Source organism: Protomyctophum bolini, assembly GCF_963924005.1.
Source record: "Protomyctophum bolini genome assembly, chromosome: 21".
Classification (NCBI taxonomy): Eukaryota; Metazoa; Chordata; class Actinopteri; order Myctophiformes; family Myctophidae; genus Protomyctophum; species Protomyctophum bolini.
Window position 1 is genome coordinate 20,703,827 of NC_137882.1, and position 18,353 is coordinate 20,722,179.

The 18,353-nt window shown below is 43.3% G+C and overlaps 1 protein-coding gene across 1 annotated transcript in view; it reads right to left on the reverse strand.

The window, feature by feature from the left end:
- Window positions 1–18,353, reverse strand: part of LOC308336416 (cadherin-12-like) — a gene marked incomplete at both ends in the record, with an annotated part of 96,709 nt that overhangs the window by 62,875 nt on the left and 15,481 nt on the right. The window contains 4 exons of the mRNA XM_080793779.1: window positions 563–750; window positions 6,687–6,854; window positions 8,543–8,662; window positions 12,259–12,553. Coding sequence (XP_080649905.1) covers window positions 563–750; window positions 6,687–6,854; window positions 8,543–8,662; window positions 12,259–12,553 — 771 coding nt within the window. The remainder of the gene's footprint in view (window positions 1–562; window positions 751–6,686; window positions 6,855–8,542; window positions 8,663–12,258; window positions 12,554–18,353) is intronic.

An 18,353-nucleotide genomic window follows, 5' to 3' on the forward strand; every position in this document is an offset into this window, starting at 1 on the left:
GTCGCATGACAGCGACGTGCAAATGTTGAAATTGTTAAAATAGCCGATCTACAGGCTGTCACGCTCACAATGTGCCGTGTGGGCCTACTTTGTAGATTAGCTATTTTCACTCTTATTGAAATGTTTTGAAAACAGTCGCCTATTATGACATGGTCAAAATAGGGATGCCAGGTTTTTAAGTCTGTGGATTTTGTGAATATATATCAGAGGAAATGGTTTGTGGCTAAATAAAAACTGCATTCCCTGTTTTGTACACATAAGGTTCCCACCACACAGGATTCCACCATTGGTCCATCCACCAACCACTTAAGTATTCTGTGAACCCAAAATGAGGCTAGATAGTACACGCTCATGCGTGTACTTTCTTATTTTTTTGTGATCGTTAATCTGTGTGGGTTTAATAAATATTAAACCATTGGAAAATATTAACCAGAGCCTGTGACTAAATAATAACTACATTGGAGCCATTGGACCACGGGTTATTTTTCTGAACAGTTTTGAGAAATACAAGGTTTCCACCCCGAGTAACTTAACAGGATAACAACAGGGCTCCGCTTCATACCCTTTTCAGGAGGATGATCCCCTCTTGGTTGTGTTCGTTGGTGGTAATGTCAAACATGACGCCTCCGTCGCCGGGCACGATGCTGTACTCCACCTCTGCATTTCTCCCGATGTCCAAGTCGTGGGCTTTAATTCTGCCCACGGCGGACCCCACCGTCGAAGACTCTGGGACTCGTAGGTGAAAGAAACCTGGAACACAAACAGAGGAGGAGGATATTGGACTCATTTGTTATCTTTTTTCCCCCCCGGTTGTTGTGTTATTCCCCAGAAGGAAAAAAGGGTTCATTCTCCGGACAGATTAATGTATTGAGATAGATTGTAACAAGGCCAATGGGGAGACCGTGAGGGGGCAGCCAGACGCACACAAGCAGGTAAGGAAAGAAACAGCGTACCGTACAGATATAGTTGACTGGACCCATGACACGAACACAATGGTTAGAGGAAAATACTCATTAAAAACATAAGGGCTACACAATTTATTGAATGAATAAAAAAAAAAACACTGAATGCACAAGATTGTGCAAGAGTGCACATTGCTCCAAATGGAGGTACAAGAAAAAAGTGCCGATGTGCCCGAGCACAGCTAGACTGCACAGAGACTTCTAGCTGGAGGTACGGAAGCTGGAGATTTGAGTTTGAATCGGAGGAGACTTGCCGGTGGCGGCCTCTGCACACTTGGCTTCCTCTTGCTGTAGTACCCGTTTCTGTGAGTCTGAAGCAGTATTTGACTACATTTGAGCTGATTGCCTCTGTACTTCAGTGACCACGTATCATTGATTCCGTCCCATATCCATGGTTTAAGATGTAGTGTCAGCCCTCCGTCTGGAGGACAGTTTGAAATTTGATCAATTTAACCGCAATTTCCAATGCACTGAATTCGTGCCCGAGGCATGTAGACAGAAGTTTACCAATCATAAAAAGAGAGGGAAAAAAAGAGGAAAAAAAAGGTTTTGAATCACTGTGGGAGTTGATCATACTTGAAGAGCTCACAGATGTGGTTATTTGGATAGGTGGCAGCAGAGTGGAGGTAAATCATGCCTGCAGGGGGATTCTTATATTTTGGCTCATTTCCTGTGTCCCAGCCTGGAGACCGCCGTTGTAATGATCGGCTATTATTAGCGTTAGCTCAGAAACGTTAACATGTCGAGAGCGATGCAGTACAAAATCACAAATGACATAAGAACCTCGAATGGATGCCGATCACCAAGGACATGCAGTGCTCGTATTTTCAGAGTTTCAGAGGCTTTGAAAATACAACTTTGAACAGGTCTATGGGGGCCGTGGTCAAAGTTGCTTAGCAACCGGACCAATGTTAAACGCTGTTTTTCGGCTCAACCGCTTCATAACACACACACACACACACACACACACACACACACACACAGAGAGAGAAATAACATTTTTCCCTCACACTTTCTTCCTGCAGCTCATAATAATAATGCCACAGGGACATTATTATTGTCGCATGCCACAAGGGCATGTTATTCAACATGATTTGCAACTAAGCGTAAGGACCAGTGGCAGTCTTCTCAGACTGCAGGTCAGCCACAGGGAATTGGGATAATTACTTGAAACGGATCCTTATGAAGTCTTTGATATCAGTTCTGAAAAACACACAAATATTCACCCTACCTGTGGAGACATATCATACAAGTTAAAATGAACGGCAATTAACAATATTTATGGGGAGGCAATATCTCACAACGGGTAAGGACTAGTGTATATAAATCATGTCCGGACACAAAAGTCACTTGTCCGGAGCAGGGGTCATCAACATGCAGGCTTGTGATGGCCACGATGAAGAAAAGCTGTGGGAGAGTGGTTTGAGCTTTGTACAAAGCTGGGAGGGAAGGCATAGATGGAGCAATTTAACTCACAAAATTACAAGTGTATTATTGTTATTATTTCCATGGCCATCTCTGTATTTTTGTCTACTTTCTACTCCAACTTTCTTCACTTTCTATATTGAAGTAATTGCTTTGAACTTTTCCATACCATTTGTATAGAGAAGTTCAAAGCAATCCATAATGTATGAATCATGGATAAGTCGTCAGGACAAAAAGGCTTTTTCAGGGAGGGGTGTCCTGACCACTTATCAGTGAGACGCGCAAACGCGGGAAGCGAACGCAGCTGAGACCCTGCAGATCATGTCTGTCTGTCTGTCTGTCTGTCTGTCTGTCTGTGTGTCTGTCCCGCTGTTACTGTATATGTGGACCTGGCCCCTTTTGTGCCCATATATGGAGCTGAGTGATTGCTGATGCAACACACTCCATATTTGGACGTATAGCGGGACAGACACACAGACAGACAGAGAGACACACAGACAGACATGATCTGCTAGGTCTCATAGTAAGTGCTCACTGCGTTCGCAATCACTGCGTTCGTAATCACTGCGTTCGCAATAACTCATCCACCGGCCATAATAATATCTAAAAAACAGACTGCAGTGAGATTTTTCGAAGCGCAGTCATAGGCAGTCAAAATCAGTTTAAACACTTTAAAACTATTTCATACATCAGCATAATACAACGATGGACATGCTGATGAGAGTGCCTGTTATATGAACAGTGTGGATCAAATTTGTGTATGGAATGCATTCTGTATGCCTACTGGCCATATATGGAGCATGTCTTGAGTGTACAGGGTTTGATGAGGTCAGATCAACATTATGGAATGTCAGAACCTGTCCCTTTCATGACGTGGTGTGACACAACGCACTGACAGACTGACGGGAAATGCAGGTTTTCATAGTAAACGCAATTAGTAGCCGTTTAAAATAAATAAGTTATGTTGGGTAGTTTTTCCCATTGAAAGTAAATAAACAAGCCACAGAATAACACGAGGTTCAGTTTTCCTGAAACAAAATGACGGACAATATTGGAAAGGTGATTATTCAGGAAAGCCAGACAATAATGTCACACAATATTGTTGGCTGCTAGGAGTGTCACATATAGGGACATCCCTATTGAAAATGCAAAGTAAGACTTTTGGCTACAAAATATGCAATTACTGGGGGCGAGAAAAAGTAAAGTAATAAGTAACTAGTTACTTTTGGCAGGGAGTAGTGTAAGTAGTGTAACTATATTACTTTTTTTTAAAGTAATAAGTCATAAATTACTGTTTAAGAGTAACTTAACACCTAACACTGAGTAGGGGCTATGAAAGGCTATCCAGTCGTATGTTTACAGGCACTGTAGGAAAGGGCTCAATCCTGAGGGGCACCTGTATTAAGGGCCAGGGGTCTGCGGTGATGTTGCCCATTCTCACGTCTTGGTAGCTTGTCAGTGAAGTCCAGTATCCGGCTGCACATGGTTGATTGCGGGCCTCTGTCTCTGAGCTCTGTGTTGAATTTGGCAGGAACTACATCGTGTTGAATGCTGAGCTGTTGTCCACAGCTGTGGTGTGAAGAGCCATTGCAATTACACGGTGGATTTGTTTTGACAATATGCAAATTGCCATGGGTCCGGCAAGGCAGGTAGCAAGGAACAGATGTAGTCTCACCAACCTCTCGAAACATTTACTTACAATAGAGGTAAGGGCGACAGGACTCCAGTGGCGCAGACATGATACCTTGGAGTATCAGCGCAATGTTGGACATCTAGACAGGTTTGGAGCATATGCGGGCATCAAGGCTGCGGCAGCCCTTCAACATTGAGACCAGCTGGACAGCCGACGGGATTTAATCCTCCCACTGCAGAGAGCCCAGGAACAGTACAGCGAGAACCGTTTGAAAGCATTCAAACCGCAGATTAGATTAATTCATTACCAGACACCTGACACGAGATGGAGATTCTCTGCGTCTCTCATGCCACCCCCCGAAGACGACAGGTTGTTACAGTTGAGGCATCTGTTCATTTGAGGAGTCATTATTTCTGTGTTGTGCAGATGGGGCGGGATCGTGTGTGCGTGCGGGTGCCACTTTGTTGCCCTGCGTATATCCAACCTTTCATGTTTTCTTGTAAATGAATGCCCTACTTTGTCGTACTGCAGTGTCACACAGAAGTAGCAAAAATAGCCGATCTACAAGCTCACAGCACGAGCTCGTATAGATCTGCTAACCAAATCAAACATATATAAAGTAACTTGTAACCATAATTTCCAAGTAGATGGAAATTCTCAAGTAAAGTTAAAAGTGCCTTAAAGTAAAGTGCCGTACTTAAATGCACTTATGCACTTAGAGAGAAGCAGAGAAGGTAAAAGGAGGTGTAAACAGACCATGGACCGTCTATCTACCTGTCTGTTCACATGGGGAGTCTCCCGGCTGCGCCTCAAATGAACCTAAGAAGCGGAAACGAGGGCAACTGTGTCGATGTTGCTTCCCTTCCAAGTCTGCCTCATACATACACTTTTGGAATACGGAAAAAAACCCTGCACAGACTAATTTTTGTGCTGAGTGCGATATAATGTACTTTCACAGATGAACGAGTACACTGAAGAGGCACTGGAAAAGGTTTCGGGGCGGGGGTAACTTGTTACGTGACCGTATAGGAAGCAGACAACATGATTAATCTTGTTTAGTGGTTCAAGATGAAAATAAAAGAGATGAGTTTTAGTGCACAGACTCGAATCTAGTCTGCCGTGCCGATACAGCTACTGTACCTACTGCTGCTGCCTGATATATGTGCAATATTACCGCTGTTGGTTGGGAAAATTCTAAAACCATTACTTACCATTATATGTTCCAATACAGTTATTAGTCAGACGATCTTGTTAATACTTTTGAACTTTTCATAGGAGAATATTTATAAAACCAGATTGCAGATATAAAAGCTCACCATGCATGACACCTTGACAGCTTGTAGATCACTAATGCTACTATAGTTTTGCAGGACACTGTCATATGACAAAGTATAAAATAAGAAACTAGCCACACCTGTACTTGAACCCCCCCCCCCCCCCCTCCCTCCTCCCTATTTTCCCCCTCTGCATGAAATCTCTTTTCTGAAAATAGTGAATCTGCAAGCTCACAACTTGTATACACCTGCTATATTTGCTTGCACACTAATATGAATATTTGTTGTTCACAAAAGGTCCGTCAATTATGACAGTCCCAGAATAGGGACACTAGGGTTCATGTGGTTAATTAACAAAATATAGTATTCTGACAACCTTGGCATGCTCAATATAATACAAAAAGTGATCCAATGAGCAAAGTGACAAAACCCTCCGTCTATTTACCCAGATAGTGAGATGCAATCATCGTAGCTAAATAGGTCCCTTGCTTATAATAATGCATGATGACAAATAATGAAAAGCAATTACAAATGAGAGGTACCAATGGATTCCCTTGTAATTGGATGGTGTTTGCTGTCTAATATGTGATGTACCAACCAGAGTTATCAATGTTATTATGAAAAAAAGAGTGAACACAATGTCATTAAAATTTAAATGAGCACATTCTAAATGATAATTTTATTTTCATAATCGTTCATGACAGCATTTCAACCAGTACAGTGGTATGCAGAGTGCACCGCATACCACTGTATGCCAGAATGCATATGTTTCTTTGCAGAGTTGCCCTTTCTTGAAAGCTATAGAATATATGTTTTATTACATTTAAACACCCTCTGCTGTGGTTTGCTGTGGTTTGCCACTGCTGTTTTACCCTATTGACTCACCTGCCAGTGAGGAGCCCCCACCGGGAGGACAAAGTTCCACCGCCCTACCCCTCCGGTTCAACACCCCACACTGAAAGGCACCGTCACAGCCTGTAGGAGTTACTAGCACACCGACAAAGATGGCCTTCCCTCGAACTCGGTCAATTGTGCTTGATCGCTCAGTAACCCAGTTACAACGCTGATGATGATGATAATCGAGCACCTATACAATCCACGGTGGTGCACAGGTACTTCACAACTGTGCCACACGGCGCGTATGATATACAATCAATTTGGATTATTATTTTATAATGGATCAAACCTATATACCTCTGTTCGTATTGTATACTTTCCATTTGTCCCGAATCAATTCTGTCCACACAGGATTTATTCTGTCCAGAATAAATAACAAAACATTAGTGATACAGCAGCAGTAGCAGTAGTATGTTATCCTTTTCTGTCAGAACATCTCACCTCACTGATTTCAGGGGATAGACTAAAAAAAACCAAAAAATCCCGGGAACTCACTTTTGGAGAAGCGGGGCGGGTTGTCGTTGACGTCGCTCAGGGTGATGTTGATGGTGGTCGTCCCCGCCAGCCCTCCCAGCTGACCGCCCATGTCCTTGGCCTGGATCAGCACCTGGTACTGCTCCTTGACCTCGCGGTCCATGTTGGGCAATGCTGTCTTTATAACGCCTGACCCGACAGCCAGAGAGAGACAAGGGAAGCAGGGGACATGAGAGAGGGAGAGGGGGGAGAGAGAGAGAGAGAGAGAGAGATTGGGAGAACATTAACACTCAACCACTACTTGAACACTGCAGATTGGCGTCCAAGTACAGAGCCCACTCAGATCCAGTTAACTAAGTCTAGAGGATTTAAGGGGATAATGCGTCTGGAAGATGTTTAGCAACATGAAATGACCGATTTGCTATCTGAGCCCAGTCAAGAGATCGAGGGCCCCCTGCCTCAAAGGAGTCCTGATCGCTGCACTCGCTGTCTGCCGAGCCACACGGAGGTCATCCTCAAACCCAGATACGCTTGACATTCAGCAGAGGAGGCACCGTAATGATTCACTTGAGGATCAGAGGCCCCAGGATCAGACAGCGTTTGTACTGCAGATTAATAGCTAGGTCATTAGGAGGTTGCTCGCCTAAAAGAAAGTGGAGGGAGACAGCGGAGTCAGGGCCTGTGCGAACAACCACCCACACACACACATATTCGCACACGCACACACAAGCACGCACGCACCCGTGCACACACACACTTACTCCACTTGTTCCTCTTCCTCGCAGTTACTCCACACAGCGGGCAAATAGTGTTTGATCTGCCCCTGTGTGCTGTGTTTTTTCAAGGTAAGAATATAGTCTCTCTGTACCTATATCTATCCATCCGTCTATCGCTCCATCCACACCAAAACATTTTTGGAATTTTGGCATGGTTGAGCTACATTATAGAACAACAAAACCGTTATAGTTGAAGGCGCGCTCTACTCAGGAAGTCAAGTTGAGTCTCTGTAGCTGATGAGTGCAGATATTCCCCTTTTTCCATTGAGCGACATTATATACATTCCAAGAACCTGTTCAGCGCCTATTAGAGTGTTTTTTAGGTGCTTAGTTTAGAGCTGGTTCTTCAGCTTAGTTTAGGCACTTAACTTTAATGGTTATAGAGCACCATGACAAACATCTATACTGTATAGCAGTGTTTCCCCAAAACTGGGTCAGGACCCAATTGTGGGTCGTGGACACATTTTTTATGGGTCTCTTTGTGTTTTGTTTCCTACGTTTTGTTTTAAATTATTATTTCAATACATGTTCAATAAACATTACCAAAAAAGCAACAATTGTCAAAACAACATTCAATTATTAGTTTTTTTCAGTAATAAGAAATAAAAGAAAAATCATAGACATTCCAGACAGACAGACAGACAGACAGACAGACAGACAGACAGACAGACAGACAGACAGACAGACAGACCATCTTCTAGACGGCTCGCCTCAGAGGACCTACGCCATAGGACATATCTGTTTGGAATTGGAAGTCCTCTTTCTCTTATGATTGCTTCCTTTGAATCCCTCTGTGAATGTCACCGCAGCTAAATTGCTGCTAGCCATGATATGCCAATTTAGTTGCTGCCGCTGTGGTGGTATCTAGTTGCTGTAGTCTGAGAATGTGCCCGCGGTCTCTTAGCAGCAAATGCACAGAAGGTCACTGACTGGGAGATGGCTATACTCGTACCCTGCATGCACACACCTGCTATCACATGGAATGTTGGTTTATGAATACAAACTTCCAACCGGTCCAACCGGGCACGCCGAGTGTCAAGTGCTTCATTCACATTCTGCCCTTTTCCCTTTTCCCCTGTTTTATTTAATTTTTTTAAATACCTGTTTTCGGGTCAACAGAGAAATATGGCTGGCCGTGGAGGATGCTGTACACCACCCTGGCGCTGTTGCCGTATGTCGGGTCGTCCGCATCCGTAGCCGTCACTTGCGTCACGTATGTACCTGGGAGGGGGGTTGGTAATGGGGGGGCAAAAGGATTGTGTTTAGTTTCATGTCATGACGCAGCATCACCCCATGTGTGAGCCCTTTCAGATACAGTAGTTAGCATTCAAAGTGGAAAGACTGTTAGGTATGACCGGTAATGGAGTGTAAAAGGACAATAATGTTTAGTAAAATAGCTTTTGTATTTTCCGGTAGTATGCATTTGTATATCCTTTATATTTGTAACATTATGTGGCTGTGGTTAGCAAAAAAAAACGGAATCAAGGCCAACAACAAAATGCTCCTTTTGCGGGCCAAATCATTAAGCAATGTTACCATTTAGATAACAAAGAGCCATGGTAGGCATAGAAGCAAGATGGCAGCCATCCAGCTCCCACACAATAATAGGGACAGTAATTACTTGTTGTCCGTACGGTTCGTCTCCCTTTAAACTAGTTGGCAATCCTGAGTGCGACCGCTTTTAATCCACATCCCTAACATTGTATCACAACTTCCTCAAACAAACTTTAGATGTGGGGAAATTAACCAAAAATAACTGCAGTGTTCCGAGCCAGAATAACTGGGATCATCATTGTGAAGAACCCACGAGAGCCCCCGTTTTGCAGTTGGCACAGCTAGGATGACGGCTGGACAGGAATTCTGTGTCCCAAATGTCCCATAGTCAATCCAATTAAATACCTGACCTACTAGGCCAAAAAGCCTAGAGAGAGAGAGAGAGAGAGAGAGAGAGAGAGAGAGAGAGAGAGAGAGAGAGAGAGATCAAAATGGTGAAAGAAGAGAGAGGGGTGTAGAGAGATATAAACAGACATATTGGGTGAGCAACACTCGTAACCACTTGGAGTTGGACGCCAGCAACCAGAATATTATTCTTGGGGGAACGATTCCCTGGCCTGCACATCGCCTATATTTTGGCAAAGAGATTTGATGTGGGGGGGGAGTCCAAGTACAGAGCCAACTCAGAGAGCAGCTTATAATATGTACTGTACGTACCCCACCGCTAGGGGATGTTATTTGATTAGGGTTAGGGTTCTTTTTTTTCTCCAACTGAGCACAAGTGCTCTTTTTCAGCAACGCCCTGCACATAGAAACACACAGACAAACAAACACATTAAAACCTGGGAGCTGATCAGTACAACTGATTGCAGTCTTATACTGTGGGCCACTAAACAGCTCCACTGGAGCAGTCGGGGGTTCAGCGGTGTTGGGTGAGTGATGACCAATCACTTCCCGACCCAGATTTTTCCATTTTAATAATACTAAAATGTGTGTATTGAGTGTGTGTATTGGGCGGGGGGCGGGCAAACTCCTCTTAAAGTGAACGCAGATGGTTAGCATATAGGCTAACAGCTAGCGGCAGAGAAAGATTTATATAATAGGTAAAAAAAATATATAATAATAAAAAAAATACAGTGCCCTCTGCAGCTCGGAATCTGTTCTTGAGGGATTACATAATAGGCGAACATTCACCTTGTGAGCTTGTAGATCTGCTATTGTGGACAAAGAGTTTTGGTGTAGCAGGAAACAAAGGAGGGGCCCAGGATAGACCCATGGGGGACTCCGGTAAACTTCAGGGTTTCTAGCCTGCTGGTTAAGTCTCCAAGACACTCCATAGGGATAGCATTTAGATGGTCATTGCTGCATTGCAGTAATCTCCCAGTTGTTTGTTGTAGCCAACATGGTTTTGTAGTCTGAGCAGATGGCGACTGTTGTATTCAAACATTAGGTTTCAGAGATTAGTCTAAATCCTCCTTAACCCATTTTGGGCGGGAACCCCTTTTGGTGTTTTAAAGCATTATGTTATACTTAAGCTATTGAAAAATAGCAGATCTACAAGCTCATAGCAGGTGAAAAAACTGTGAAAATGTGTCTCAAATCTTTGAATATATATTATTACAGAGTGAACATTTTAAATCAAATCTTTGCTACTGAGAGGGTCTCTGGAGGGGGGGCGGAGGCATATTACATTATAATTGTTGGGGTCCTTGACATGAAATATTGAGCACCACTGAATACAGAAACATAAGGTTTTTCAGAAAACTGTCAGGATTTAGAAGAATTTTTTTTAATTTTGACATCAGGCCTAAATGGGTTAACCAAGCCATACATATGCCAAATTAGGCCGGACAGTAACAGCACAGACCTGCGATATGTGCAGAATGCAGATGACACATACTTTGCCATAATGCATATTGGTTTGTATGAGTAATGTCTCAGTCAAGACAAACTTTGTTTAAAAGTCTAATGCTATGGGCAGCATTCAGTGTGTGATGCAAGGCAGGCAAGTGCAACTCTTTGGAGTTGGTCTGATTTCAATCCATTTCTCCGAGGAAGGCCCTTTCAGCTTCATTTGTCTCATTAATGTAATTAGCACCGATTCCAAGTTTGTAAGCACACACTCCATCACGCCATCGAAGCACAATGTATTCTGCCAAATAATGGGAGAGAGCGTCATCATTCTAATATACACTCCATTTAACCTCCACTTCAAGAGAAATCAGTTCATTTGGGGGTTTGTGTGTGTGCGTGCGTGCGTGCGAGCTGTGTGCGTGCGTGCTGTGTGTGTGTGTGCGTGCATGCGTGCGTGCTGTGTGTGCGTGCCCACATACGGAGCCTGGCCTGTTGTGTTCCTGCCTCTCTGCCAGTAATACTCTGGAGAAGCCTGATTTGCAGTTCTCTTCTATGAGAGCTCTCATTGCCATTCAGATCAAGGGGGAGCCATACACCCAGTGAATTACCTTGATCTGCCCTCCCCCGGGGGCGGGGGCAGCATAAAGACAAGCCTGTGAAATAACGCCGCAGCACTCTAGAGCATAACCGGCCTCTGTGAAACGTGAAATCAGCTGAGTGGTGCCTGATTTACACTTGGTTGTGCACCGCGGCCGGCGCCACATCGGAAGTATACGATCCACAAGCTCATGTTGTGAAGCTTTTAGATTTGTCTGTTTTTTGGTGTGTGTGGTGCCAGTCCTCCTCTAGTCCCGTTATGTTTATGTGCTCCAGCAGCTGACCATGTAGCTTTCATTGTTAGAGGCAATAGGCGAGCCATTGCAAAACTTGTTTGTTTGTTTGTTTGTTTGTTTGTTTGGTTGGTTCTGCATGGATGCTGAACTTCTGCACCCTTCTCAGGATGATATAGGATCCTTCATAGAATGCTGGAACAAAAATAAATCTCACCCTGTTGTACCTGTACACAAGCAACAGTAAACAGCCTTGAACTGTGAACCTTGCAAGGCTTAAAAGCAGCCTTCGGAAGAAAGGAGAGGAATATATTTGCAAAAGTTTTATTTGTCCTAAAGTGACTGAATGTTGTTTAATTTATTGCTATTCTGCCATTTAGCAGTAAAGATAACGGTGTCTATAGCATTTTAAAGATGCACTATGTCTTCTCCCCCGGCTTTGAACCCTTTTTCCTGCACAAGTACATATTTACAATTGCACCAATAGAGCCTGCCTGCTTGCTCAGGGGGATGAATTGAATCTTGACAAGACAAGATACTGTATGGTATAAAAGACAGTATAAAGATGACATCCGACCCGGTCCTCTGCGCCTGTACTGGCGCACATGGTTTGTAAACGATCAGTATGAGTGCACTCACCTACGGGTGACATCTCCGGGACGCTGGCAGTGTACGGGCCCTCCAGGAACTTGGGCTCGTTGTCGTTGATGTCCTGGACCTTGATGACGAACTCCGACTCGGGCTCCAGGGGCCTGTTGGTGTCTATGTCGACGGCCTGGGCGCGGAGCGTGTAGTAAGGCTTCTCCTCCCTGTCCAGGCTCCGTAAGGCGTGGATGTCCCCCGTCGTCTTGTCGATGGTGAAGATGGAGCCGGCTCCTTCCCCCGACAGTGTGTACTTCACCGCGCTCTCTCCGCCGTCCAGGTCGGTGTGCAGCTGCGAGGCGAGAGAAAGCCTGTTTTATTTTTTCAACTAGACAAGCATTTCTACTTTCATCGAACACTGCAGTAAACGGGGGACAGGTGTAGAGATGCCTGTGAATTGGCTAATTGGCTGAGACACTGGGAAATGACGGGTCAAGTCCAGGCAATGACAGAGATAATGGCTGGATGAATGCAGTGCAGAAGATCTTTAATGGAGCACATTTGCGGGGAGTGTCGAGCATAAGCAGACAGAGCATCAAAGAGCAGACTCGTGTCTGTGGAGAGTAGACGTGCAGAAACCATTTCAGCTATAAAGAAACATAGAATGATCAGATGCTTGAGAGCGTTTTGCAGATTAATGAGGCTAAATGTGTCATAAATAATGTATTTTCCCTGGCCAATTACTGTTGCCGTGATAACCGTTCGACATTGCAGTGCGGTTACCAAAACTGTGCACTATGAGATGCCGTAACAAACCTCAGACAAACACATTCAGGCTTGAAAGGTTTTCCACAAGAATCACACTACAATTTCAGGCTGCTATGCAGCCTTCAGATCTAGAACTCTAACGCTGATTAGAGCACTACATCATGCGAAGCCTGGCCAATTGAACCCCGTTTGTGACATTTTTCCTAACATCTGTTGGTCGTAAATCATGGTCATGAAGATTGACTCAAACGTCATGGCTCCAATGTGGATCTCGGACTTCATATGACCAGCGTTTGACATCTATTTTGTCAGTCTATAATATATCTCTGTGTCAGAGGCGTTGGGGGTTGGTTAGGCATCGGCTTCCCTGACTATAGCCAACCCGACCCATCTGCTTTGGCCGAGCTTTTGTCGCGTTTGAGCAGCTGGATGCACAAACAGTTATAATATATATTGAGAACGGACCCACATTAATTCCAATGACAGTTGCGTTGACAACAAGTAAGCCTACAGTATAATGCATATTGCCACAGACAGACAGACAGACAGACAGACAGACAGACAGACAGACAGACAGACAGACAGACAGACAGACACTTCTCGACGGCTCAACTGAAGGCTCATTCATAGTCTGGATTTTCGGTGGTGAGGTGACCAGGGCCTGAAATAACGTTGAGCTGGTGGCGAGTAGTTCTGTGATCACCTCAGACCTCACCACCGGAAATCCAGACTATGAATGAGCCTGAAGGAGGCAGGCTATAATACACACTTCATCCTGCACAGAGGAAATATCTGCTCTGACCTAGAACACTGCAGTCCATCTCTGTGCGTCTGCTAAGATGAACACTTCCCCGGCCTGTAGCAATACACCTGTTGACACGCATCGACACACCATCTAAAAGCCTTTCAGGTATTCATGGGAGGTAATGCAATGTGATGCGATGGTCACCACACAGGAATCTAATACCTCTTTAATGCGTTATTGAATTCATGAATATCAGATTTTGGGGGTGCCGAGGTGTCATCTCACTATGTGCTTGAACTACCCATGGCACTCTTGAGATGAGATCTCTTTGTACTTCACTTCAGCGGGGAACTAAAATTAAATGCATTCTTTTGCTCAAAGAGACAAGAGGGCATACACTATACTGGGGAGAGCACTAAACCTTTTAAACAGGCACTCAACTAAGGAGTGTAGCTGGCCGCCATGATTTACTGTTCTATGACCATTCGCATCAAATGCAATCGTCCAATTAAAACATTGGAGGGGAAAATGATGTATGCAGTGGTTTGGAGGGCACTCTGAGGAAAGCAGGAAGGGGACAATTACATTTTCTTCCAACGAGCTGGAAAGTCTAAGGTGAAGTAAGTGAAACAGTAAAAATATAAAATGGGAATGAACTATCCCATCCGTTCTAGGTCATCACTCATGTCCTCAAGTAGCGACAGTATACAGTATGACATGAATTGGAAAACGATATTTTTAAATTGCATCCCCTTGCACCACCACCACTATATTTCTCCCATATTTTTGCCTGCTGCGCTTTTTGCCTGCAATCTGTACTTTCTTGTTTCTCCATATTAGCACCCACGGGTACACTGACCTGTCCACCCTTAACCCATTTTAGGCGGGAACCCCTTTTGGTGTTAGCATTACATTATGTTTTAGCTATATAAAAATAGCAGATCTACAAGCTCATAGCTACGAGCTTGTAGGTATGCTATTCTTTTTAACACATTTAGTACATAAATCGTCTGGAAAAGTCATAAGGATTGGAACCGAGAGGTGCCTTCGACGTCTGTGGACGTCCTAGCGACGTCCAAACGACACGGGGCGAGATAAGAATATTCAGAATTATTCCTATTTTTTTTTTTTGCATTTCGCTTGCCGTATGCTAACGCTCTGTGCAACTATTAGCTTGTCATTGACTCCCATGTTAGCGCGGCGGAAAGAATGACTCGTATCTCCTCATCCAGGGCGCTCTCCGTGGTGATAAATGGATCGATATGCTGGCGCTTCATTTCTGCTCCTCATCCGTATCTCCCGCAAAATATGAACGCTTTTTGGAGCGTATATAAATATATTAAGATGATCGGAGATTGTGAGGTCACTTTGTCAAGTCAACTTTTTTAAGAAAGTGTTTCCGGTTCATGGCTTTCAGAGTAAAAGCACTCAGACAAATCCGGCACTCCGGAGCTTCTATTTTGATGCACTTCCGGCACTTAAAGGGTTAAATCGAAGAACGACTGACATAGAAACATAGCTTTTTCAGAAAACTGTCATTTTCAAACAGACATTTTTATAATCTGATCTCAGGTCAGAATGGGTTAAGCTAAGCACATATCCTTATACATTTTTATCTATAGTTGATAATAAGCACTAGTCTGGGGAACACAGCATATTTGAAGCTGCTGTAGCCTATCTTTCTTTGACTATATGTGCAGTAAATAAGTAAAGCAGCATTATTGTGCCATAATAGCCTACCTTTATACCTTTTATGCACTTTTATCTCATCTTATTTAATTATTATTTATGTGAGAATTTTGCTGTGTCATAGGAAAGGAACCTTGCCAGAAATATCTTTCACCCACTCCTGCATACTTACTACTTTGTACTGTTAATACGGTGAGTGAACTTGAGTGAACTGAATATAAAGTTGAGGTATTAAGCACTGAGTGGAGGAAATACAGTTTCTACTTTTGATTTGACTTCTTGATTTAAATAGCAACAAATTATAAGCATGCACTAATTTATGTTGATTTACAGTAGTTAAGATTGAATCTATGCACCTACTTACTGCAACACTTTGTTAAATACATCTGCATATATATATATAAAAAGAACAATGCACATGAAGAAATTAGTTCTCATCACACAGGAATACGATTCAAACTAGAGAAGATAAAATAACCTGTGCACGACAGAGTGTGGGTGGGGATGGCAGCTATAGCCCCTGTGTGCATCGAAGCACAAGTGGATTGTCACACCCACACAGCTGGCCGTTCAGTGCCCTGCCATGCATTGATAACAAAGAAGACGATTGAAAATGAACAAAGACAAGAACAAAAAAATGTATATATATATATATATATATATATATATATATATATATATATATCAAAAGTTACAAAAACTCTGTGGTAGTACAAAGGGTACTTTACAATTCAAAATGGAACAGCAGCAGCACATAAGCAGAAAGGCAATGTCCTAGACCTAGAGCAACACAACACAATCCATAGAAACCACTCCTGGGCTGGCAAAGGTACTCTGGTGAACTATCAGTTTTTCAAGAAACACTTAATAATTATAGTGTATAATTACACAATACACAAAATCTAATCTCAAATATTACTATATACACTCTACATGATAAATGCGTGTGTGTGTGTGTGTGTGTGTGTGTGTGTGTGTGTGTGTGTGTGTGTGTGTGTGTGTGTGTGCCTGTGTGTGCGTGTGTCCGTGTGGGTGGGTGTGTGTATGTTACAGCACAAGTGAGAAACCAGTACAAGTGAGAAAAACAGAACAGGCGACGCCCGCTTTTCCGACGCGGGAGGCTGTGGCCAGTTCCCCACAAGGGAGACAAAACGCCCCTGTCCCAGGCCGCCGGGGCGAAACCGGTGCAGGCTGTGACCCGCCTTTACTCATTATTCTGAAGAACACGTGCGACACGTTGTGTAAATGACTACTGCTGTTGACTATAGCAGTCAACAGCAGTAGCGCTGTCCAGTTGGAGGACCTCTGAATTGCATGGTGATATACTGCTACTGTGTCAACACATTTACAGGACATTACGTTTGATAGTCCCACAATGATTGACAGCAGCAACAGCTGCTACCGTTTACCCAAGAGTACCCAGGAGGAGAGACACCTGCAAAACTATTCAACAAAGCACAATTAAAGATGAAACAGAAACATGAATGCAAATAAAGGAAGGGGGGAAAGAATACTGTAGGCCCACAGACTCATTAATTAGAAGCAAAGGTTGGCTGGTACTAATTATAAATTCCATTACTGCAACAATGGTAATCAATTACATAAAGAGATTCTTTAATGAGAAGGTCTCTTTTTAAACTGTGCCACATTGGGCCCAACAGAACACAGGCACTGGTTTGTATTCTTATGCCTTGCAGCACTTATTTACAAGTTATACAATGAATCAACGGACATGTTGAATGTCTGTGCTGAATTCTGATTGTGGTATTACTGATAACATTATGTAAATCCAAGAAAATGGGCAACAGAGAGAGACAGAGAGAGAGAGAGAGAGAGAGAGAGAGAGAGGGGGGGGGGGGCGAAATAGAGAAAAGGTGACAGACAGAGAATGCAAGAGAAAGTGACTAAAGCGAAAAAGCCAGATAAGGGTGTGATAAGAGTGTGATAAGATGTGTAAGATGTGAAAGATGTATGTAGTAAAAAAGCCAATTTGCAATCTCTGCTTGGCAGAGAGGCACACTACACTTTCTCCTCTGTTTGTCTTTTCAATAATCAATCAACTTCATGTGTTGGGCACGCCAGCCATTTGGCCAAGAGTATAGCCTACAAGACTAATAACGCTATTATAGCTTACATGTGGACTTTTGGTGGACATATTCTGCAGCTTTTTCTATTTGAAAATGTTAACTTTTGCTAGTAGGCTGTTATCTCTGGCAAATATACATTTCATTCCCACATTTTCCCGCATTTTTCCAGCCAAAGCTTAGAAATCATTGTTAGATTCCCCCAATGCAAACAGTAAACAGTTTTGCTACAGTAGCCCGGCTTGTTATTCAAACACTGAAGTTCCCCCGATGGATAGCTTGCAGCTACATACACATTAAAGTTTGTTTTGTATTGAAGCGGACGATGATATGATGTCAGTTTTGTTTTGCTAGTAGAATGTATACGCTACAGTATACAACACACATGCCTCTGACACTAAACCTCTTGTACTTAGGTACAGGAAAAACTAGGCAAACCTTGCCTTGTTTTGACAATACAGGAGAGGAGCAATTATAATGTTCCTCCATTCAAGGCACAGATACAGCAGCTATACAAAGAGACCGTCATAACTATAACTACTATGAATGTTACTTTTCTCAACAATACTCAATGGTATTTACTGTACTGTAGCTGAAAACATTTATCTTGGTGGAGGAAATAAATCCAATTGCACTTCTGTGCGGTAGGCTAGTTAAAAGGAAAGCATGCTATTTAGCCGCTTTCTGTAGGAATTGTAGCTCTCTGCCCCTCATTGGTTATGGACCTTGTATATTGATTGATTAATTTGAGTCATTAAAGTGGTATATGTAGCCAATCTCTGTGGAAAACACTATAATTGGATCATTGAAACCAGGATTATCTTGGTTTCATGTTAGGAATGCATATGGTTGCCATTCGGCATAAA